The sequence below is a fragment of the Lycorma delicatula genome, chromosome 2 (assembly GCF_047948215.1).
Source record: "Lycorma delicatula isolate Av1 chromosome 2, ASM4794821v1, whole genome shotgun sequence".
NCBI lineage: Eukaryota > Metazoa > Arthropoda > Insecta > Hemiptera > Fulgoridae > Lycorma > Lycorma delicatula.
Window position 1 is genome coordinate 237766995 of NC_134456.1, and position 26841 is coordinate 237793835.

Here is a 26841-nt window from a genome sequence, read left to right on the forward strand (position 1 = left end):
TAATTAAATATTACACGTAAGAAATTAATATTTTTGGAAGATAATTAAATTATATAAGTACGTTACCATCTTTTTATTTTTCTCTTTCCTGAACTACGTAAAAAATATTCTTAAAATTTCATGAAAAAGAGTAAAATAAAAGATCAACAGATTGTAACGTACAATTTCTTTTAAATCAGCTGTTTGGATAATGTTTTTTGTAGACTGGTTTTTGACAAACAAAATCTACTTTAAATTTCGGAATTTATATAACATTGTGAGTTATAAGTCGATACTCATACATTACTGGTACGATGTAGAAACTGTGTTCATTATTCAAGTAATTTTGTAGGTTATGTTAATTAAGCTGGTGTGATTGTCCGTGTTTAATTTCTGTTATGTAGTTTTTTGTGTTTTGAGAAAATATATTATGAATTGCCCTGAAATGATCAACAATAATTTTTACACATTTTTTGTGTCTGTTACTAATGCAGTGGATTTTTATGTAATGTGCACTTATATGTAAGATTCTACTATAAAAAGGTAATTGTTACATTATTTGAAAATTATGTGTATTTTTATTAATATTGTTAAAAGAAACTTATCTTTCAGTTAAGTGTCAAGAAATATTTTCTCAGAAATTATTATATAACGTTTCTGTATGTATTTCCTGCACAGCAGCCAGAAAGCAATCTTTTGTTTTACAGCAGAAACTGCCAAAAACTCATTGCTGAGGTAGGACCTGGCTGACATTAATATTTTGATGTGAGAAGTAGCTATCATTGAATTCAGTTGTTAAGCCAGGTCCCTGACTACTAAGGGATTATTTATAATATTGTGAACACAATCCTCACACATATAGCTGCATCAGACAACTCTTGTATTATGATTAACCTCCAGCACTAAATGAAAAATAAAATTTTGTGGAACATTAATCTAGACCTAACAAGGAAAGTTTCCTGACGTAATTGTTTGTATTCTGCACAACCATCCACGCAGCAAACACATGCACCCATATGCAAAATCATTTTGTGACAATGTTGACATACGTGAAGGTTGTGTGTACAATACCATGCTCGTATGACAGCATGGTTTTCATTTACAATCTTTCCACAAGATGAATAAAATTCTTGGCGACTGAATGAAAAAAAATTTGACTGACAGTACGTACTTATAAAATTATTAATAGTCAACATATGATCCACATTTTCACATGCAAAACATGTCACCAAAACAAAGAACGATTTAATCATATAAATGATTTATGACTCATTACCACATCTTGTCTGTGTTTTATAATTTGTATAAATACTGAAATGAAAATATTAAGTATGTTTAACATTTAAAAGAATAAAAGACAAACAAAACAAAAGAATATAATGAAAAATTATTTCTTAACATTAAACAGAAAAGATCCAGAGAAAACTGTCATCAGTAAAATATTAACCCAAAAAAAGTGATTTAGCTGTGAGTAGTTATGTTGAGTTTGTTAATAGTGTAAATAATTAATTGTTGATAAAATTCTGTCTTAAAGCATTTTTCTTAAAATAAATGTTTTTATTGCTTCAGCAGGAGGGAGATAGATTTATACAAAATGTATAAAACATGCTTACATACATTGTAATTCTGACTTACCAGTTTTTTTTGTTAGAAAGGGATTTAATATAATAATCATTTTAATCAGTTATTATTTGTACTTGAATTATGATGCAGATGTGATTGTGATAACTACCCAAGCTTAACTGATACACTGTAAATGGATACAGTTGAATAAATAACAAAAGTATTCATAGTGGCCATTAATATTGTTATGATGTTATTACTTAATTTTCAGATTTATATTATTTAAAAATAATGACTTCTGAACGTGAAAGGCGGGCAAATGCTGGTAATAAACTTGCAAAACTACTTAATGAAGAAGAGGAAGATGAATTTTACAAAACAACATATGGAGGCTTTGAAGAAGTTGAGAATGATGATGATTATCAGTCAGTATTAATTTTTTAAACTTTTTTATTCATTTCCTGAAATATTGTTTTGGGTACTTATCGGTTATACAGGACTGTTACTGAAATCTAATTGTTTTAACTGGCACTGATACTTTTTTGAGGCATTCTTACATGAAATTCCGTGTCTACTGGCCACCTAAATAAATAAAATATGTATAACTTGTGTATTTAATGTTAATTAGATGAGGTTAGTGAGCAAAGCGAGCATAGGTTATGTTGAATACATGCACGATTCATCATTGCATGGAATCAACGTAATCTAATTAAACATAACCTATGCCTGCTACCCTCGTCTGACGAACGTTAAAAATAAAAATTATATACAATAAGTTTTATATATATATATATATATATATATATATATAAGTTTTATCATGTCGAGTTATGTACAAAGGTTATACATAACTTTTCAGTATGGGTCCCGTGTAACAGATACCTTTAGTTTTGTAAACTTCAGTTGATTAATAGTAGATTATTAAAAAATTACCACTAGCAATGGTATTTTATTTATAGTTGCTTGTTACTTTGTGTTAAACCTTATTTGACTACATAATGATCACACTTTTTGTAACCAAAAATTTCCTGTCAAACTAGGGTGCAACCATTACGTGAAATATTTTCATAGCCTACATGAAAATTGAGGATTTTTGAAGAAAAAACACTTCTTTGGATAAGAAAAACAATTTATTTTCACATATTTTTAATAGCATTGGACAATTAACAAGCAATACATTTATTTTATTATTCTACTAATGTTTTTTTATCAAGGATTTTTTTGTTATGTGATTTCTAGGCAGACAGGCTGTCATTTTTTTCTAACCTGGAAAGAAACAAAATAAATCCCAATAATATAACATTTTATTGTTTTGGTTGCAAGATAAATTTTGAAATTAGTGTTATTATTTATTCATATAAAAACTCACAGATTTACAGTTAGTTATCTATACTGGAACATTCTCTCTCATCTGTACTGTTGCTATCAATTGTGAGACTTCAGCTTCACTAAAAGTAGAACCACTGTTCCACAGTGTCATTCTCATAGCAGTCCAATGCAATGAATTTCCAGTTTTTTTAAAACTATTACGTAACCTTCCATTTCCTTTCTTGCAGAGTACTATCTCTTCATTATCCTGGTATATACAAGAGGTCTATTGAAGGACACTTAATTTTACCATCTGGATTGAATTGGTGGTCTCCACTTCCAATTCAGATTGCATAAAGACTGTAAACTGTCTTTGAATGGCCTGTTCAACATACATCTATGAGTTGAAGAGTGGATGTAAGTTCACCAGAGATGATTATTTGTTCTGTGTTATTTTTTCTTAAACGTTTTTTTAATTCATCAATGGTGTGGCCTCAGAAGCTGTCTATAACTAGAAATGCCGGTTATTTTAACAGTGTATCTGGTTTCTTCTTCCAGACTAATTTGACCCACTTCAGATCATGTATTCAAAATTCATACATTTCTTTGTGTTTCAACAGGATTCCTTGTGGCAATTTAAGACCCTTAGTCAATATCTTTTGTTTGAAAATTATATAGGGTGGTAATTTATTTCAATCAGCCATTACAGCTAGCATTACGATACAGCATATCTTTCGTTACCAGTTGTTCGGATAATTACAGTTCATGACCTCTTTTTGCGATGGACATATTACGTGTCATATCAAAACACACAGGGGTCTGACATGCATTACCTGTCTGTGATAATTCATACAAAGCTAGCTTGCCATTTGCATAGAACAAAATGATATAATTGTACACCTCTTTCTGTATTACCTTCTGGCAGTTTTTGGCAAATAGATGTTTATCTTTTCATGGATAAGTTGTGCTGCCACATAAATTTACATACCCAACCATGACTTCCTTGGAATAATTCTTCAGAAATGTTTTTACTTCTTAACACTTTGTGAGCATTACATTGAATCATATATGTAACACAGAAACAAACAGTTGGCCTCACCAACTTTTGACTAACAGTAAACTGTCATTTGTCTGCTGTGTTACCAAGTTGTTCAACATAATCAATAACTGTTAGTTTAAAACCAGTGGTATAACTTTTGTATTTTCCCATTTCGAGAGTTACAATGGTAGTTATAGAATCACAGAACAAAACAGGCAGACAGGTTGTATGCATTAATGACCACTTCTCTATGCTTTCTGTTAATTGACAGAGTTAAAGAAAGTTATTGCAACTGTCCGGTACAACCGTAAGATTAACAGCATTGCCAAATTCCATTTTATAATTCTGAGAAAACCTGTATGGTAGGTTATCTAAACTAATGTACATCAGTTAGTAACAAAAATTTTTAATACCATTTTTTGACCCTTAGGATTAGGGTGCAACCATTATGCAGTGAAACATGAATTTTTTTCTATAAGTAAACTAATAATACAAAATAAAGTTAATGCATCATGTTGGTTAAACAACTTGTGCTTATAGTTAAATATATACATTTAATATACATCTAAACAAAATCTAGCATTTGTATGAACACTGATAACGTGGTAACCCATGTGTATTATCAGCAGGTAATGTGCAGGAGTACAATATGCACTGTTTTATTCATAGCCTGATTCATACTATTCAGGACCAAGGCTTTTACAAACGATTGAAAATAGCAGATTATCTGCTTTGATATAAAGATAAGAAAATTTAACTGAAAAAACCAGAGTTGTTATAAAATAAAAGAGGTATTCTCAAACGAAGTATTATTTTTAAGTTACAATTAATTTATGATAGTTTACTCTTGTTTGTCTGAGGTAAACAATTTGTACTACACAAAACGGTATGAAACTAGGAAAAAGGCAGGCCTACGGCTCGCAACCCACCGGGTTGGTTTAGTGGTGAACGCGTCTTCTCAAATGAGCTGATTTGGAAGTCGAGAGTTCCAGCGTTCAAGTCCTAGTAAAGTCAATTATTTTTACACGGATTTGAATACTAGATCATGGATGCCGGTGTTCTTTGGTGATTGGGTTTCAATTAACCACACATTTCAGGAATGGTTGAACTGAGATTGTACAAGACTACACTTCATTTACACTCATACATATCCTCATTCTTCCTCTGAAGTATTATCTGAACAGTAATTACCGGAGGCTAATCAGGAGAAAGAAAGAAAGGCCTACAGTCTGCTGTGAAAATGTTACATGGTTTATCTTTTATTGTAAATGATTTTGTTAAATATTTTTGCAAATTGTAACTAAATTACGTTCATGAATTTAGTGTACTAACAACAAAAACTTTTACAACGAAGAGCTTCAAAATCCTTAACATTTTTAGCTGTTTCTCGAGTTGCGATTTTTTTAACTCAGCTCTAACCCTAATGTTTTCCTTTTTTATCCCTAAAAATCAATAAATTTATTAAAAGTATATTGCTCTTATTTAAATATATTACAATTTTTTTTAAATAATAATATTAAGGAAACAAAGTTGATACGATTATTCTGGAGCATTTATTCAGCAAAATCCTTTTGTTTAACCTAAACAATAATTATTTGTATTAAAAAAAAAAGAATATAAAAAGGTGAGCAATATCATCCTGCAAATAGCCTCATGCCCGTTCCATTTACTGTACCGGTTGTACGTGTTGGTTTTAAAGATAAAAATTTGAGCACATACAACAAACAAACCAACTCACCATGCTTCTTTTTTAGAAAGATAGTTCACCAAAGAGAATTGCAGAAATAGTTTTAGTTTATAACAATATGATTAATACTGTTTTCAAATGAATGGACTTTTTCTTCCCAAGGCGTTACAGAGGTAATATCACCTTTTAGTGAAGTGCCTGGTAGCACTGTTGTTAATGGTGCTGATGTTAGAAAGATTAGGAGATCCTTAAGTGTGTAACTGAATAATATAAATAGTTTTCTCGTATTTGTTCATTTAAAATGTTTGTCAAATGTGTTAGTAAATTTCATATTGTTCAAGGATTTTTAAAGATTTTGATTTTTATGTGCTATTAAGACAAAGTATCATGTTTTTATGCGAGGCAATATTCATTAGTCTATTCTCTGTTGTGTGGAGTGCCTGTTTGTCTGCTTTTTCTGTATGCCAGGTGTCTATATTTAGAAAAAAGACACATAAACATTGTCAACAAGCTACTTTTTTACCTAGTTCATAAAAAACCAAGCTCTCAAAAACTTCTGTATAGTATTTCATTTAGTTACATATAGTTGACAGTAACAATTATTAGGTTGTTGACAGTAATTGTCAACAACCTATTAATAAACAATTGATAGTAATTGTTTATTATTAGGGTTTCATGTTTAATTTTTGTAATATTCATACTGCTACTTTCTGCTATATATACAATTTAATATTTTTAAAGGTCAAGAAATCATTATTTACTGGCTTTAAAAGATTTTACCTGCTATTTGTCTGAAGAAACATCAGTCTCTGATGGCGAGTTACGTTGCATAGTTTCCTGCAGTAATGGTAGTTGCAATAACAATAATAAGTAAACTTAACAAACATTTCTTTAAATTGAATTAAAGATACTACAATGTAAAACTGCAGTTGTACATTATTACTTAATTCAAATCCATAAACTTGTCAGTCAACTTGATTAATAATTGTCTAATCAACTAATTGACTCATCATTTATAATTAAATTAGCCCCTAATTAGTATTTCAAATTATTTTTTTTTTTTTTCATTTCTTATTACTCAAAACCAATATAATTTTAAATATTTAAATGCAGTGCATTGAAAGATAGTAATAATTAGATTAATTTGAAATTTTAGCCTACAAGTATCCTGAAGATTTACTATTTTTTACACTTTTTAGATTATTTCTTCATGTTAATAGATTTCGAAAAAATATATTAAGAGTAATATGGATATATATATATATATACATACGTACATTCCTGATTCCTGCTTCAGGACAGTGGGTCAGAGTTTCAATTGAGCCTCAGTCAGTACCTTCTGTCACTCTAGGATTCCCCTCCTCTGTGTCATACATCATAAAATCTTATTCTCTCTTCATCCCCATTAAATATAATTTCTGCATCGCATACATGGTTGTCTTTTAGTTACTTCCTTATTGCGCACTTCCATTTGCTTAAGGATTCTCACATCTATTGTTACAGCATGTCCAAATTAACTTACTTTTTTCTATCTTTTCCCTTTTACTGTTTAAAATCAGCGAGTTCCTGATGTCACAGTTCTTCATTCTATTTATTCTTCTTTGGCCTATTACTGACTTCATGAATTTCATCCCTTCTGCTTTTCCTTCCCTTTTACACATTACATAGTCTAAAGAAGACTAGAACATTACCTAGAAGATTTAGACATTACCTAGGAACATAACACATGTTGTACATAAATATTTTTACTCGTTATGAATTCATCTATCTGATAGTAACTGCTTTAATACAGGGTGATTTTTTAGTCCTGTTACCCAATTGTTCTGGTAATTTTTTTCTAAGAAAAGAAAATTTTGTTTTCAGACACTAAGTTGGTAGCGCTACTCAACCGGTGTAGATACGGCAGTGTGAGTTGATTCAACTTGAGCTGTGTAAACATTTGTGCCATTTCCAGTTGTGTTACGAACAGAATGTCTTTTACCACAAAACAACAAGTTTTCATTCTTGAACAATATTTTGCTACGAAATCATACGCGAGTGTAAAGGAATCATTTGAAATTAAATTTGTTGGTGTTCCTCCACCAGAAAAATTGTCAATTTCTAGGCTAGCAAACCGATTTCAAGAGACAGGTTGTGTTTGCGACAGATAACGTAGTGGTCAACCAATTCGCTTGACAGATGACATTTTAGAGAATGTGTAAACAAGATTGCTCAATTCTCCACGTATAAGTTTACGAAAACTTTCCATGTAAGTCGGTTTGTCATATTCGAATGTTCAGAAAGCTGCTAAAAAATTGAAATCGTATCCATATCGCGTACGATTAGTCCAAGAGCTCGATGGTTATGTGAACAGTCAAAACTGTCAAATTTGGGCGGTTGAAAATCCTAACCCTTTAAAAGACAAATCTTTGCATCCTGAAAAAATTGGTGTGTGGTGTGCGATATCTCGTCATCGTATAGTCGGACTCATATTCTTCAAACAGACAGTAAATGGTGATGTATACAGGAATATTGTGCACCAAATTGTGTCCCTCCTGGAACCTCAAGAATGGTATTGCTGGTTTCAGCAAGACGGCGCTACATGCCACACGTCTCGAGAAACTGTGGATTTTTTTGCAACAGTTCTTTGATGATCGAATAATAAGCAAGGTCTTATGGCCTCCAAGGTCCTCAGACCTCATATCTCCTGACTACTTTTTGTGGAGTTATATTTAGTCCGAGGCCTTCAATCAATCAATCTTCACACTATTGATGAACTTAAAGTCAACATTACAGACTTAATCATGAATATTTCCAATGCAACTCTTAAAAAGGTTTCTGCTAATATGCTGAAAAGAGTCCGAGCGTGTATAACCGCAAGGGTGGGCATTTTGAGCATATTCTTTAACAATTATGTAAGTAATAGCTTTTTGTTAAATATCTTTTGTAAGTAACGAATACATTATTTTATTCCACCTAAATTTCCCTTTCTTAAATTACGTTTAAATTTGGGTAACGTGACTAAAAAATCACTTTGTGTATGTATGTACTTTGAAAAATATGGTTCTTTCCCTCATTTATATACTGATTTTATGACCAATTCTTCTATCTGTTCCAATTTTTGCACTAAGTTTAATAAGTTTTTCACTTTCTTCAATGCTTTACCCTTGAAAGTTGCATTACTTAATAAATTATGTATAGAAATAAATAAAATAATATATCTCATGATGTAACGAATGTATTATAAATGATTTAACAAAATCACTGACTTTTTTTTCTCGTAAACAATTGTAACATTCCAAATTATAATTTATATTATTGTATTTAAATAACATAGGTGAAAATACCCCCTCCCTTTCATAATTCCTTTTCTATAGCAAATAATTCTGTCACTTCCACAATTTTTCTAACCTAATCTGTAATTTACAATCATTTAATTATATAAAATTAGAATCAGCAAAAAAAAGTTAAATTTACCAGCTATTTCAGTGGTTAGGATCAGAAATGTTCTAGGATATTTTAAGCTCTTTCCGTGTTTCCTTTTAGTTATTTAGCAAATTAATTTGTTGTACTTACTGCTTTTGATTTTTTCTTCTATGTTTAATATTTTTGCAGAGACCTTTGCTTCATCAATTTTTTTTTTATAAAATTTAATTAAAAAATGTTTTTATAATATTAAAATTATACTGAGTGATATTGTTTACAATCTCTCATTGATATAAAACGAATTGTTCTGCTGATATTAGTAAAACAATCTATTAGTAGAAAATGAAACTATTATTTTTGATATTATTAATGAAATGTGAATTTGACAGAAATAATATTTTTAATTATTTAATGTACATACATTTTAAAATAAGTATTCAAATTAATGTTTAGAAAAAAATTGTAACACACAGAATAGTTAATTTTATGTCATTGACAGTGATGGTAAACAATATTGTTCTATAATTTAAAATTTTGCATTTAACTGATTAAAAAAAAAACATCTTATTCTGATAAAGCAGAATGTGTAAAAATACTTACACATGAAGGAAAAATAAAAGTAGTAAATGCAAAAAATTAATTATAAATTAGTATATTTTGCTTCTAGAATGCTATTTGCTGGACTAATTATTTCAAATAGATTTTAGATTGTTTGAATATTGATTAATATTTTTATTAGTGAATAAAATGTTGGTATTGTCTTATGTTTGTATTATGCTGTACAATAAATATTATAATAGTTTACAAGGGTTTTATCATTATAAAGTTCTGAGTGTACAAAATGCCCCGATTTGTATTGACATAAAATTTTAAGTTCTCTTATTATAATCTCTTCAGTTCTGGTTATTCTGCTACAGGTTCATTCAGTTGTAAAAGTAAATTTTAATGAACCTCTTCATCTGCTATAACAGATAACAGATGTTTATCACATCATTAATTTTCAGTAATATCTTATTTAATGATCTAACAGACATTTTCATTTTTAAAAGTTTTAACAACTTGTTAAATATTTTAAGTTATTTTGTTTTGATAATTTGTTAAACAAAACAATCTTCTAAAATTTGGATGATTTCATGTTCCAAATGAAATTTTTTCTTATCTCTAGTTTGTAATAGATTCTTTAAATCTATTGTGAGCTCAAGACACAACTCTTTTTAATATGCTTTTTCCTGATTGAGTAAAATTTTTTTATATAATGAACCAGTTTTTATTGTATTTTTCTTAAATTATATTTCAGATCTGAAGAAGAAGGTGAGGATGAAGTAGATTCAGATTTCAGTATCGAAGAAAATGATGAGCCAAAATCTGATAATGAAGATGAAGAAAAGAGGCCAAGAAAACGTAAAATTTTTGCAAAGGCTTATAAGGTACTTTGAATTAAATATTATAAGGTATTTTTAAATAAATATTTCCCTAAAGGGTTTAAGTTTTGAATGTATCGGAAATAGTGTTTTTCCAGGGCTGAAGGTCATGAAAATCATTGTTGTGCATTATATATAGGTTTCAACAGCACAAAATGAAACACCAAGTAGATTCTTTGTAGAGGTGTGGTCACCACCCTGGTAAAAGTAGTTGGAGTATAGATTTAACAATATGGTTAAATTCTACAAACCGTTTGTGAGATCTTGATTGAATTATGGTTCAGTGGTTTACTGTTAGCCAGACAGACAGTTGCAAAAATGTTGAATCCTTTCCATAACAAATTTTTTCAACTTGCCAACTAGTTTTGCTTGTTTACCATTTTGGTAGAGTGTTGGGTCATTTTTCTGTCGATGACAGCATCAGTATTGTTTACAGGAATGATCTCCACGATTGTTTTTTCCAAATATCTCTACGTAACATGTCTTATAGGGATCAAGATTACCAAATAATCTTCTATGCTTGTCGTGAACTACCTGCTACATTTGCTTAGAATAGATGTAATTTTCCACTATAGACATATTACTTAATTGTCACCTGGAACTAACTGTTTTAAGAAAATCTGTATAATCTGATTTTCTGTCCTGCAGTTTTTGGAATAATCTTTGGCAGTTCAATCTGTTTGTAATTATTTGCACCTGGATTTAAATAGGATGATTTTGGTAGATGTCTTGTAGAAAATCACAGAGTTTACATGTTGACCTCTCTCATAAAACATCACATTAACTGACAAATTATTTTCTCTAATCACTGCCTTTCATCATATCACAAAATTAATTCAGCCATGTTTTGGTGTGTTCTTATTTCATTAAATGCTTTTATTATGTAATATTTTCCAAAATATCCCTCTGGCTTTTTCCTTTATGTGGTTGAAAGTTGAGAATTGTCTCCAAGTGGGTTGCTATCCCAGTTTCAGTAATTTTAGTAATTCTAAAAGCCTTGGATTTCATTCAGAGACACCTTCCTAGTCTCTTCTACTTTCTCTCTGCCAATGGAAATCACTTCTTCCTTTGTCATAGAAACCATTGATCAACCAGATATAAATTAGTAACCCTAGGTTACAAGGTTATTACTCCTCCCCTTCCAAATTTACCCGTATAAATACATTTGTTTAATAGTATGAAAACGATGAACCATAATTTAAAGATTTGTATGATTGAGAAAATAAACAAGTTAATGGTAGAGATCTTAGACTAAGAAAGGACAAACACTCAATTTTATTTGAAAATGATCTGACCATTATCTCTGACAATGAAAGTACGAGTAATACTCAAAGAGCAGTTTTTATTTGAAATAAGATCTATGGTACATGTAATCTTAGGATATTAATCTTATTGACATGTATATAATATTCACATAATATTTTACTATTCTATTTACTGCTTAAAGAGCAGGAAGAAGTATTTGTTTTTAATTAAATTAGGTTTGATATTATTTCAGGAACCAAAAGCTATACGTAAAATTGAGAAAAAGCCAAAATCAGATAAGGCTAAGGCAGTAAAGAAAGCGAGACATGAGAAATATATATTAGCTGGTATTAAAGGTAATTTAACTTCATTAAAAAAATATGTATAGTTTTAAGTCTATTTTTATAAAAATCTATTTAGTGTGTGCACACTAAATAGATTTTATTTCTGTGATCTCTCTCTTCCCCCACTCTCTCTCTCTGATGTGTGTGCATACACACACATTCATTAACTGCATAGCATGCAGTTAATAAACATTTTGAAGAATTATTATAACAGTAAGTTTGTAGTATATTTTTATTTATTTAAGTTAAAAAAAATCATAATTAACAATTGTTTTTGATTTAGACATTTTCCATTATTGAAATGTTTTTGTTGTGGTTTACAATTATAATTCAGTTTTTTATGCCATGTTTTTAATCTGTTTGGTTATAATAGAAGTAAAATTTCTTAAACTTTTCTTCACATTCAGTTGACATTAATTACATAATTTTTTTTAGAATTAAGTTCTTTACAAATTTGCCTGGAAAATTTTATTTGTGTGCAGTCAATTAACAAGTCATTGTTCATCAAACGTAAAAAAAAACTGTGTTTTGTGACACCAGATGTTTGTATTTTATCGTAATATTTTCAAAAATTACTAGTGATACTGGTTGTAACCAGTTTTCTTCAGTTTTTCATATTTTGTTAAAAACCCCTTGAGACCATTAATTTAAGTACCAAAAATTTTAGTGTGGCTTTATTTTACTCTAGATCAGAAGGGCAAAACTTTTAGTAAGCTGTAACTAAAAAATGAAGAATTTCCAGATCCAAATTTATATGAATTTTTTTTCTTTATTTTTATTTGCAGTACTTGTCCTGAAATTCTATATGTATGCATGTATATTAAATTCTATCAATGTAAACCATCTAGTACAGAATATTGTGGTAAGACATATCTTAACTTAATTTTATCATGATAGTACTTTTATTTTTTTACAATTAGCATTTTTACAAAGATCTCAGCTTCATCAGAACATATAAAATTATAAATGTTTTAAAAAAATATTGTTGTTGGACAACAACAATATTATTGATTGTCTAATCAACTATTGTAATTGGTAATATAATCGTAATATATTTTTAAATATAAATTTAAATATACAATTTCCCTAATTCAATTACTATCTTCAAACTTTATTTTTTCATTACTTGTATTTTTGTTATAGTTTTTTATTGTATTTTCTTAAAATAAAATGTATTATTATTTATTTCTAATGTGATTAGCATAATTATATTTCCATTTATTATAGTTAAATGATGGTAAATATTTCTCAAAGCAGTTTTTTTATCCATTATTGATTTTTTTTATTAAGCATTCTATTTTATAAACTGCTTTATTGTAAATGTTGTAATCAAATTTGTTATTAATATATATTATCTAATTTTTTTTAATTGTTAGTTTTAAAAGCAATTTTGTAATCAATTAATTTAAAAAAATGTATATTTATAGATGTTAGTGTTCATAATTTAATCATATATAAATATCATAAATTTATTTATTTTATTATATTTAAATTGATATTTTCTAATAAGTTCTTTATTTCCTTATCCATTTTCACTTATATTGCATTTTATTAAATTGAAAAGGACACTAAGAAAGTTTTGCCATATGACAGAATGGATCATCACAGACAATTAGTGCATGTTTAAACCTGTCCCAGCCTGCACTGTAGCCATTCTAATCACTGTCTCAATGCTTTTTAACTTTGTTAGTGAAGAGAAGTAGTGATGTCATGATCAAAAACTAAATGCTGATAAAAACTAATTTTGCATATAATTTGTTTGATCAGTGTTTAGAGGAAATGACACCTGTGCTTGAAGAGGATTATCCTCATCATACAATAATATGTAGGTGGTGTTGAGAGTTTCAAAAAGGAGATTTTGGGCTTGAGAATGCTCCAAGGGTAACTCAACCATTTTCATCGGTAACTGAAGGAAACATTGCTGCAGTACCAAAAATGCTTGAGACAGATAGATGTGTGACCTACCACCAAATGGGCATTAATGCACCAGCAGTTCGTGTTATTCTGTGAGACTACCTTCCAAGTCAAAGAGCTTTGTAGCTTCTGGATGTTGCATAACTTGACCAATGATCAGATGGCCCATCGTCTTTCATGGTGTTACGAAATGCTGAAAAAGTTTGAAAATGGGAAGTCTCCCTACATGAACAGTATTGTGACAGGTGATGAAACTTGATTGTGCTTATGATGTTCCAACCGAGTGTCTGAACAAAGTGCAGATGATCGAAGATTAGGAGATCCTTACAGGTGTTCAAAAATCCAGATAAGTGAAGAAGGGAATGAAGAAGAGGGGAAGAAGGGAGTGAAGAAAGGAAGTGGCAGTATTTTTTACTATAAGAGCAGTTTTAGAGTGAGTTGTGTTAGAAACTTAGAAAATGGTTATAGGAAAGTGATATACTACAGAATGACTGCCTAAAGTTGTTAAAGCTCTCAAGAAGCTGCACCCTAATTCAAGGATGGACACATGGTTTCTTCACCTTGATAACAGTCCAGTATAATGCTTCAAAGTTTGCTCTGAATATTTTTTTCAGCACTGAAACTTAGAAATCCCCTCTCTATAGTCCTGACCTCGCTCCATTGACTTCATAATGCCCCCCCCCCCCCCCCCGGTGAAGAACAAGCTGAAAGGGAGGCATTTATGATTGATAATGGGCTTGGTTGAAACAATGAGTGTGCCCAGATCTTCAATGAAACACAGCAGGATTTCTTTAAAGACTGGTATATTGATTTATTATTAATTGTTATTGGTAATAATGTTTTTTTTTTTTTTACGTACATTGTTAATTCATTTTTACCTTTTTTATATCTAAAAAGTGTAACCTTACTTCTATTTCTAAATTGATTTTTTTTTATATTACCAATATATAAATCTATAATTAGATGCTTAGACACCTATATTTAGATATTTGCTTTTTACATTTGTATGGAAATTTTTGTTGTCAGAACGAAAATCAACCAGACTTTCAACTGCAGTGAAATCTGCAGAAACAGCTCAGCGTGTGAGGGAAAGAGTGGAACAACGTGGTAAACGGAAATGGAGAATTCAGAAAACTGAAGAGAATCTTACTCAAGAAGAACTTCTTCAAGAAGCATTATTAACTGAGGAAGAGAATCTTAAGTCTTTAGGTACAGTAAAATATAACAAAAGAATTTGTTGTTTATCATTTTATTGTTTAAATAGAATATAATTTCACCAGTTTATTCAGTTTCTTTATTGGGTTATTACTAGTCTGAACCTACATTGAGGAAACCTGCATAAGGCATGTTATTTTTTATGAATCAACATTTTATCAGTAAAATAATTTAGGATATTAAATGTTGTATTTACGGATACAGTGCATCTAAGAAGTCCCTGTTCCCCTTCCTGCAATTGACATGTTGCTCCTGTTATGGAAGACATGCTGTATTCAGTTCCTAAAAAATAATTTCTTTATCGTACGCTCTCAAAGTCACAGAGGATTCACTCATCTTTTATTTCAGTTGCAAAGCCATAACTATGTGGCTGGACCCAATTACAGTGCTGAGGAGCAATTTGTGACACGTGTTTGGATGTACAAGTGACATCACATTAGGAAAACAATGCCCCAGATAATGAATGCGTTTCATGGACACTTGAATATCACTTGTTTATCACAGTTAATGAGTTAGGAATGTGGTTTTGTAGACAAAAGAATCCTAATTTTAGCGCGAGTTTGAAAGGAATCTACCACATGTCAATATGGGCGAGGATGACATCATAGTTCTTGTTCAGATCATATTTTTTTAAAGAAAATGTTTAATTCTTATTTCCAGATGTCAGAAAGATGGTGAATGCCTCAGCTTCAAGAGAAAGGTATCATGGAACATGTAGCATTTTGTTCACGTGCACGATTTTTTAAAGTAACAATTTACAGGCTGCTGGATTGGCCATGGTTCACAAGCATTACCAGACCTATCACAACGGCCATTATGAAGTTCCTACCTTACCACACCAACAGTTCATTGTAAGAAATAATCAAGGCCTATGTATTTCATGATTGATACGCAACAAAGTGAAGCCATATACAGAGATGTCCATAAAATTATGCAGTTCTTCATTTGTTGCGTATCAGTCATGAAATACATAGGTCTTGATTATTTCCCACAATGAACTGTTGGTGTGGTAAGGTAGGAACTTCATGATGACCATTGTGATATGTCTGGGGATGCTTGTGAGCCATGACCGATCCAACAGCCTGTAAATTGTTACTTCACTTCAGAAAATTGCATAACTTTGTGGAGGACATCTCTGTATATGGCTAAGAGTTCACTTAAATTGCTAAAGGTGTTGTCAGGAGGACTTAAAAAGGGGGTTATTTATAAAAATTCATTCAGCATGCCTTCCACATCTTGTCATATTTTCCTTTCTGTCTGTAGGTAATAATCCATTTGCTGTCTGCCATCCGTGTGTTTCAGTTCAATTTTGATTGTTGTTTAAATTTGAAAATTCAGTGATAAAAAACTAATTAAAATCTGACTATATGAATTTTTGGAAGCAATATATAAGTGTATTAATTAAACTAATCATGATTTTGAAAAATACACAAACATTTAAAGTTTCTCAGTAAAACTTTTGACAGATTTACATTAAATATTTATCAAAAAATTCATTTAAATTTTTTAATAATAGTGCATAGTATTATTATATGGTGGAAGTGCATAGTATGTGATCATAAAACTTGCTACAATGACAACAGCATGACTAAAGCATGTTGTGCTTACTCAAAATACTGCTCTCTTGTAGTTTACATTTTGTACTTATTTTAATGTAATTTTTTTGTCTTTAATGAATTTTCTCCCAGTTTTTCTGGGGTTTGGCAGAATTTTTATGACCAGATGCTCTTCATGATGATATTTTACAAAAAGAAATATTGTATGGGAATTTTTCACATGTGGAAAGTATGATAGCCAAACAGATATATTTGAACTTAGAATCTTCAGATAAAAAAGAAACAAATATGACTAAAGTTGACACTTAATGATCTGATAATAATTTTAATTTATATATATAAACTGTAATAAATTCAAGAATGAAGAAGTACAAGATGCCTCTCATTTGGTGAGTTCATATTCAAAAGTACAATGTCTTTTCAAAAAGTATCTGACTACACCAGGGAAAGAAAATACTTTGCTTGTTGGCTTCCATTTTTAATCTCGAAAATAGTTTGCCCATTGACTTCCATTTTTAATCTCCTATCATTTAATTCAGTAGTCATTCTATTGCTGAAAACATTTCTGGAACCTGTGTCATTGTATTCTTTTTTTTTTTATTTCCTCCAAGATCTTATAACAGGATCCTTTCAACAACACCTTCAGCTTGGGAACAATCAAAAACTATATGGAGCCTGTCACTACAAAGAATTCCATGGTTGACCAAGAAATGCTGGATCTGGTTGAAACAATGGGTGGGTGTATTGTTATGTTGGAACCCCTATTGCATGACTTCCATATGTCCAGTTGAACTGTGTCATACAGACAACAAAACCTCTTGATAATACTGTTTCTTAACAGTTGTCCCTTTTATATATTCGTGATCCACAACTTTTTTAATCAAAATAAACTAGCCTAAACTGGCCTATCAGTACACGGGACACTGCAATTGAAGTTTAGCAATTTGTAAATGAATTATACCATTCTCAACATTACTAAAACTTTCTGAATCTTTTGTCATCAAGCTTTTGACCAAACTTGAGTACTGTTCAATAACAATGCTCAACCATTCTGTCACTGCACTCAAAAATGTTTTAATAATTATTTGAACCCTAAGAAAAAACTGTTTGAAAATTATAGTGTAGTATATAAACTATTCTTGTTATGATTAAAGTACAGCCACGAATCAAGTATATATCAAGTACTTGAAGTGAATCAAGTACATGATCATGAATCTGTCATTCATGATCATCTAAAATTTGTTTTATTTAAATATTCCTCAGGTTTTTTTTTTTAATAAAAAATTTAATTTATTTACCCATCATTCTAGACAACATTATTGTTCAGTTGAAGATATTGCTGGTAGTTATTTTTCTCAGTAAGGCTTGCATTTCAAATGCCAAAAAGAGTATTAAATTTGAATTCTTGTCTCAAAACTAAACAAAGATTAGCAAAATAAAACTAAATTAGTGATAATAGACACATTAAAGGTGAAAAAAAACTTTAAAAATGTTAAAAAACTGGATCTAGATTTTTGAATAAATGATAAAACAGAAAGTATAATTTCCCAGTAATGTAGACTGAACTCCTGTTTCAATTGCATAAAGTTATCATTGGTAAAATGAGATTCACTTTCTAACAAATAGACACATGGAAACATTTCATAATAATATAAAGCGAACATTTGTTAATTATTTAATAGAAACATATCATAAATTCTCTATTTTATCAGGAACCCAGGTATTCCATGTATACCCATCGGGTTGGTCTAGTGGTTAACGCGTCTTACCAAATCAGCTGATTTGGAAAGTCGAGAGTTACAGTGTTCAAGTCCTAGTAAAGCCAGTTATTTTTACACGGATTTGAATACTAGATCGTGGATACCGGTGTTCTTTGGTGGTTGAGTTTCAATTAACCACACATCTCAGGAATGGTCGAACTGAGAATGTACAAGACTACACTTCATTTACACTCATACATATCATCCTCATTCATCCTCTGAAGAATTATCTAAACGGTAGTTACCGGAGGCTAAACAGGAAAAAAGAGAGGTATTCCATGTATACAAAAAAAATCATATCATTGAATGCAATGAAAAATTAAAATTCACAATAACAGCTTACATAATATGCTATATAAAACAGCATAGTTCAAAACATTTTTAACCAGATGTTAAATGTCTCTGTAAGTCAAAAAAAAAAACTATCTCCATTGAATTTAACTGAAATCACTATGCAGAACACCAATGTCTGTGTGGTTGTAGCTGCAGTAGGAGTTAAAATTTTATTTTTTGAAGAGAAAAAAATTAAAATAAAAACCCATGAATGTTTATTTTGATTAACATAAAACTGAATCATATTATACCTTTTTCCAGAAAAATATCAGAAAATGGAGTTGGAAAAGAAGAGAAGCCGTTTTGTGAAAAAAACATACACTGGACCATTTATTAGATACCATTCAGTATCAATGCCTCTAATTGAAGATGCTGCAAAGAATGAAACCAGATCAGAATTAGAGTAAGTTTTATTTTTGTTGATAATTTAATTTAAAAGTACTACAACAATCTATTACAAAATAAGCAAAATTTATGTTCTTGTTTTCAATTTTAAACAAAAAAATTTCTTAAGCTTGATAAACATTTAGATTATTTTGAAATTAATTTGGTCTTCATTTGCACCCTTTCCTTATTCATCTGATCCTATTCTTCTGCAACTTATTTGGTTAATTTGGAAACATAAAATGTTGAACTAAAAGCACAGTAAGTTTCTAGCGTCTCCTGCATTTATTTTTTTAAAAATAAATAAGCTTTAATTGAAGCATTAATACTCCAGTTTCATAAATGTTATATACTAATGTATATAACTTTACTAGTCCTTTTCTATTACAGCATAGTAATTCATACAGTATGTCTCAATTCCACTACATTAATATTCTTTAAAAACTCTACCAAATCCAGATTAAAACTTTACTACCAGATTTAAAACTGCAGTCTGCTCTGAAATCATCAGTTTATTTTTCCAAGTTGAACATTAATCATTAATTTTTCTTCTAATCCTTTTTTCTTTGTATTCCTGAAATTAATTTGCTCTTACTAACAATGGTTTTCCATCATTTCTGATGTTATTACATTCTGACTTCATTTCTCAAAAATTTTCCAATATTCTCATTAATGTTTCTCATGATAATTTTCTTTTCTACATCAGTATAATTCTTCTTAAATGATCTCTAATATATAATTAAATGTACTATGATTCTTCTTAATCTGTATACAAGGTGCGATAATAAAGTAATGAGACTGATGTGAAAAAAAATGTTGCTTACCGTTTTAGTCATGTTTAGTGTTGTCTCCTTCAAAGTAGTTCCCCTCTGATTGCACACACTTATTCCAGCGCTTCTACCATTGATGGTAACATTTCTGGAACTCATCTTCTGTAATATCCTCCAAGAGCCTTGTCACAGTTTTTTGGACACCTTGTGTTGTTTGAAAATGGTGTCCCTTGACCGCCATTTTGACTCTTGGAAAAAAGTCGCACGGAGCGATATCTGGTGAATAAGGTGGCTGTGGTAGTATTGAAATTTGTTTTGAGGTTAAAAATTGCTGTACTGACAGAGCAGTATGGGATGGCGTATTATCGTGATGCAGAATCCAATTATCAGCAATGTTGGCACGGACACGAAGAACTCGTTTACGAAGTCTATCTAAAATTTCTTTGTAGAAATATCGGTTAACTGTTTGTCCAGGAGGCACCCACTCTTTATGAACAATTCCCTTGGAATCGAAGAAGCACACAAGCATGCATTTCACTTTTGACTTTGACATGTAAGCTTTTTTTGGTCTGGGTGATCCCTTTGAGAACCATTGCGAACTTTGGCTTTTGTCTCTGGATCGTATTGAAAAACCAACCTTCATCACCAGTGATAACTCGGCTCAACAAATCTGGATTGATTTCCGTTTGCTCTAACAGATCGGCTGCCACATTTTTCCGTGTTTCTCGCTGTTGTTGTGTGAGATTTTTGGGGACCATTTTTGCACAAATCTTTCTCGTACCAAGATCTTCAGTTAATATTAGACGAACCGTTTCTCGACTGATGTTGAGTTCTTCTGCAATCATTTTCACGGATAATCTTCGATCAGATCGTACAATTTCATGCACCCTGGTCAAGTTGACATCTGTCTGTGAGGTTGATAGTCGTCCACTGTGGTCTTCATCATCAACATTCGTTCTGCCTTCACTAAAACTTTTATGCCACCGAAAAACTTGAGCTCTTGACATAACCTCCTCTCCAAAAGCTTCTGAAGCTTACCATAAGTAGTTGTCGGGTTTTCATCCGATTTAATGCAAAAAGAAATGGTATACCATTGTGTAATATTTTGCGGTTTCATTTCTGTGACGAGAGACACAAACACGTGTTCATCACTTATTACAGCACAACTCACGACTGAGCAGTTGCATCAATGTGCCGCTTGGACTAGAAGTAGCTTATAGACCAAGGTCAAAGATGGTGTGCCTACGCCAGCTGCAGGGTTGCCACATCTTGCAAAGAAAAATCAGTCTCATTACTTTATTGTCGCACCTCGTATAATTAGATGTACTTGTATTGGTAAAGTTTCTTGAAATACACAACATTAATAGTATTTTTTATCCTATTTTTATAATTATTATTAATTATTTTGAAAAAATCTAGTATAAGAGATTAGATATAAGATGTGGAATGGTTATTTGTGGGTCCCAATATGCTATCAATTAATATATGAACATGTTAATGTCTGTCATAAATGTTGGCATTTATATTTGCTGCTGTTAGGGAGTTTTTTTACATAAGACTGGTGATTTTACCCTAATTAGTCTTTTCTTTAGGTTTTTTAGTTGAATTAACAATAGTTTTTTTAATTAAATTAATAAATCATCTATCTTAATGACAAATTTAAAAATGATTATGTTTCAGAGAAGATCATTTTATTCAAGAAGAAGAAGAAAGATGTGAAAGAACATTTATTACATTCAGTGATAATGGGACATTTGAATCTGTTTTCCCTCAACGAGAACCTCCTAAAGTACCCATTAGAAATTTTTGCTCACTTTCAAGGTAAACTGTTAGGAATAATTTTTTTTTTTAGTTTTATCCATTGACAACTATCAAATTGTGGTTATACATTAAATTTTATGAAGATGTATTTAATATAAAAAATAGTTAGTTTATTTATTTGAAAGAGATGATTTGAATTTGAAGAGGAGTTTCTAATAATATTGATATTCTTATAATATTGAGTTGTCAGTATGCCTTTTAGAATGATAGGTTTTTTACTGTTTTTAGTCAGATGCGGAGGTTTTTTTTTTATTGTTGCTCCCAAGTGCAACCTTCTTACAAATTTAATTTATCTAGAAGCAATGAGTTTCATGACATAGTAACTCAAAAGAGTATTCTACTTATTTAAGTATATTCTAAGTAGCATATAATGTTTCATAACCTATGTTGCATTTTTCTACCGATATTTTATAACGATAAAACTGAAAAATTGGTATTGGTATTTAATTATTATTAATGCTGCAAAATAGCCAGGGCCTCTTTTATGTATGGGTTGGGATAATTGGAACTTCTTAACCCTGGAAGTGACAAATGTTGCTTCATTGACAGATACGGTGGAGTTTAAAATGCAAATGTCAGAATAACGATAAATCAATTTATTCTATAATATGTCTAATAGAAGTTCTGAAGAATATTTATAGTTACCATGGCATATTTTGTGTTATTCTTAATATATTATCTATTATCTGGATAGATAGTTACCTGTGGAGATACAATAAATTATACATAAGAAATGTATGCTATTTTTATAATGTTTTCATTATTTTTTCAATTAATTTCTATTTCAACATTTCATAATATTCAGAGTTATATAAAAAGTTAACGTTTAATTATTTGTAAAATAGTTTATTTGTTTAAAAATTATTTTTTTTCTTTTAATTGGTTTTAACGTGGTGCCTGTTTAAAAAAGAATTGTTATGTCAATCTAGGTAACAACTTTTTCAAAAAAATAAATAAACATAAAAATAAAAAAATAATCAACTTTATTACAGTGTCTAAATAATTTCAGTTAATAATGGAAAAGGATTGTTAAGGAAAGATATAGAAGAATTTACATAAAACTGCTAGAAGTTTTCAACTATCTAGGAAAGATGGTACATTTTGGGGTACATAAATTAAAACAATGTGTTAAACAAAGATGGTACACCAATATATAATACGAAAGGTAAAGTCGATAGTTGGGTGGAATATATTGAAGAGTTATACGGAGGAAATGAATTAGAAAATGGTGTTATAGAGGAAGAAGAGGAAGTTGAGGAGGATGAAATGGGAGAAACAATACTGAGATCTGAATTTAAGAGAGCATTAAAAGATTTAAATGGCAGAAAGGCTCCTGGAATAGACGGAATACCTGTAGAATTACTGCACAGTGCAGGTGAGGAAGCGATTGATAGATTATACAAACTGGTGTGTAATATTTATGAAAAAGGGGAATTTCCATCAGACTTCAAAAAAAGTGTTATAGTCATGATACCAAAGAAAGCAGGGGCAGAAAAATGTGAAGAATACAGAACAATTAGTTTAACTAGTCATGCATCAAAAATCTTAACCAGAATTTTATACAGAAGAATTGAGAGGAGAGTGGAAGAAGTGTTAGGAGAAGACCAATTTGGTTTCAGGAAAAGTATAGGGACAAGGGAAGCAATTTTAGGCCTCAGATTAATAGTAGAAGGAAGATTAAAGAAAAACAAACCAACATACTTGGCGTTTATAGACCTAGAAAAGGCATTCGATAACGTTGACTGGAATAAAATGTTCAGCATTTTTAAAAAATTAGGGCTCAAATACAGAGATAGAAGAACAATTGCTAACATGTACAGGAACCAAACAGCAACAGTAACAATTGAAGAACATAAGAAAGAAGCCGTAATAAGAAAGGGAGTCCGACAAGGATGTTCCCTATCTCCGTTACTTTTTAATCTTTACATGGAACTAGCAGTTAATGATGTTAAAGAACAATTTAGATTCGGAGTAAGAGTACAAGGTGGAAAGATAAAGATGCTACGATTTGCTGATGATATAGTAATTCTAGCCGAGAGTAAAAAGGATTTAGAAGAAACAATGAACGGCATAGATGAAGTCCTACGCAAGAACTATCGCATGAAAATAAACAAGAACAAAACAAAAGTAATGAAATGTAATAGATATAACAAAGATGGACCGCTGAATATAAAAATAGGAGGAGAAAAGATTATGGAGGTAGAAGAATTTTGTTATTTGGGAAGTAAAATTACTAAAGATGGACGAAGCAGGAGCGATATAAAATGCCGAATAGCACAAGCTAAGCGAGCCTTCAGTAAGAAATATAATTTGTTTACATCAAAAATTAATTTAAATGTCAGGAAAAGATTTTTGAAAGTGTATGTTTGGAGTGTCGCTTTATATGGAAGTGAAATTTGGACGATCGGAGTATCTGAGAAGAAAAGATTAGAAGCTTTTGAAATGCGGTGCTATAGGAGAATGTTAAAAATCAGACGGGTGGATAAAGTGACAAATGAAGAGGTATTGCGGCAAATAGATGAAGAAAGAAGCATTTGGAAAAATATAGTTAAAAGAAGAGACAGACTTATAGGCCACATACTAAGGCATCCTGGAATAGTCGCTTTAATATTGGAAGGACAGGTAGAAGGGAAAAATTGTGTAGGCAGGCCACGTTTGGAGTATGTAAAACAAATTGTTGGGGATGTAGGATGTAGAGGGTATACTGAAATGAAACGACTAGCACTAGATAGGGAATCTTGGAGAGCTGCATCAAACCAGTCAAATGACTGAAGACAAATAAAAAAAAAGGGAAAGAAACACAATTATAAAGTATATTATTCAGTGGTCCTCAACAAAACAAAAGCTGTAGATAAGTACTGTGCTCCATGCTTATGTAAGTAAAGAATATATAAATATTCTTTCTTTCTTGATTAAAAAAATTCAAGATCCCTCCCCATTTTAATAGAAATTATTTTTTCCTTCACATTTTATTTTCATCTTGATATTAATTGAAATTACATATGTAATAATGGTTTTTAAAACAATTAGTTCAACGCAGAAAAAACCTTTCTGTACAAAGATCTGAAATAGTAATTTTTTGTTAAATGACTAATATTGAAATCGACCATCTATTGAAGATATTAATCAAATCCTGCTGATCTATTAACAAAGTTATAGCGTTTTGAAATTGTATTACTTCCAAAACAAATGAAAAAAGTGTTACATTTTATCTGTAATTTTATAAGTTTTGTTCGAATGAATTATTAATTTCAAGAATAATATTGAAAATGATCTAGGTTTATAATATTAGAAGAATCAAATTTTCCTTCAAGTAGTGTGTGATGTAAACCTTACAAAAAGCTTTTTTTGACAAATTTCATTCAAATACCAAAAATATTGGTTAATCAAGATTTCTTTATGAAAACTGTTTTTTTTCTTTCTTTTTTTAACCAAGTGTAACTGTAGTACAATATTCATTTTGTTGTGGATTTTCATATTCATCCTAAAATTTACATTAAAATTGGTAATTTAGAAGTTTTGTTGCTACTAGTGTTTTATATATACACCTTGTTCTTATGGCAGGAACTGTGAAATGTCCCTTATTTTCTTATTAAACTCATCGAAGCTATAGTTTTTAACTCTATAAACCATATAAGTTTACACCAATTGTTGAACATTTTTTGAGTGTCATATATTTTCTTGTTTTTTGTATCTGCCGATCTCCACATCTATTCCACAAACATGTGTGTGTTTCTGAATGAACAAAATTTAGTTTATAGTTACAGTTATGTGATTAAATGTTCATTCATCGACTGAGCCCTCTTTACTAGAAAAATTCAATAGTATTTTTCTCACTAAAATCAATCATTCAATTCATAATTAAATGCAACCATAGTAATTCAACTGAGCAGCAGGCACTTATGAGTGAGCAGTATTGTAAGAAATGTACAAATAACAGCCTACTAATTAATTCTTATCTATTGAATACAAATATCCCTATTTTTTGAATACCATGTAAACAACAACTACACGCCATTATAACCCCTAAACAGATACAACTCCAAGTAAGAGAAATTTTTATAGCTTCAGATTTCCAAAAATGTAATTGAAAGTTAAAAAAAAACATGTGTTTTGAAAAAGTGATTAAATTACTAAACTCTGTGACTTTCTTATGAATAGAAAGGAAATTATTAATTTACAGTGTCCACATAAGAAGTACTTTTAGGGCAGTAAAGGAAATAAAAGTGAGTTTATTCTAACAATCAAACTTACTGATGCTGCCTATGTAGTTTGACCAACATCTTCTGACTACGGTAATCAAACTAGGGAAGTCTTATTGTTTGATAAATTTTTTGTAATTTTATTAATTCATATCTCTTATTATTGCAGATTACCTGCAAAATATCTGGATCCAGTGACACAGTTACCTTATGCAAATATGCAAACATTCCGAATATTACGAGAAGCCTATTATCAGCAACTAGAATTAAAAGGAGATCGCTCTAAACCCGATGTTGCTGCATGGCTTGAATGGAGACAGGCAACAAAAGAAACCAGAATGAATCAACTTAAAGTCATTAATCCTGGAACATTAAATATTAAAACATGACCTAATTAAAATTGTGTAAATTTATTTTTCTGATTTCTTTTGTTTTTTTTTGTTAATATTTATGAATTTCTTAATTTGTTTCTTTTACTTTGTCCACTTCTTCTTCTGATAAGAAGGAGGTGATAATTAGATCTGAAGAAGGAGTATATCATTGATGATAATGATAAATTTTGTTAAAGTGCTAGAAAATTTGAATAATGCTTTTATTATCCTGCTTCTTTATTCCTATTATTAAACAATTCTGTTTGTTTACAAAAGTAATTCTAATATAGAATATATATCTGATTAGATAAAGAAAAACCTGTTTTATTTTTATATTTATACATTATGTAGATCTTGGAAATAATGTGCGATAATAAAGAAGTAATGTTCTAAAAGCAGAAGTAAAAAGCATCAAAGGGAAGGGAAGGGAAGGTGATATAATACTTTAACGAAGTATCTGTTTTTATGTATCTATGTTTTTTGAAATATTTTTCAGATAAATAAAGTAATTTTGTAATAAAATA

The 26841-nt window shown here is 30.2% G+C and overlaps 1 protein-coding gene across 1 annotated transcript; it reads left to right on the forward strand.

Moving 5' to 3' along the window:
- Positions 1–139: 139 nt before the first annotated feature.
- YL-1 (Vacuolar protein sorting-associated protein YL-1) lies at positions 140–26841 on the forward strand. Its single transcript, XM_075357462.1, has 8 exons — positions 140–522; positions 1814–1967; positions 10279–10408; positions 11901–12003; positions 14932–15114; positions 19031–19172; positions 21604–21744; positions 26116–26841. Exons 2-8 carry the CDS (start codon positions 1834–1836, stop codon positions 26333–26335), a joined length of 1053 nt encoding a protein of 350 aa, XP_075213577.1. The 5' UTR covers positions 140–522; positions 1814–1833; the 3' UTR covers positions 26336–26841.

What these genes read in the sequence shown, in the direction of transcription:
- YL-1 (XM_075357462.1), top strand. Translation starts at nt 1,834, where the DNA reads ATGACTTCTGAACGTGAAAGGCGGGCAAATGCTGGTAATAAACTTGCA. An exon ending in TATATTAGCTGGTATTAAAG is followed by an intron (nt 12,004 to 14,931) that starts GTAATTTAACTT and finishes TTTTGTTGTCAG; the next exon opens with AACGAAAATCAACCAGACTT. An exon ending in AATTTTTGCTCACTTTCAAG is followed by an intron (nt 21,745 to 26,115) that starts GTAAACTGTTAG and finishes TTATTATTGCAG; the next exon opens with ATTACCTGCAAAATATCTGG.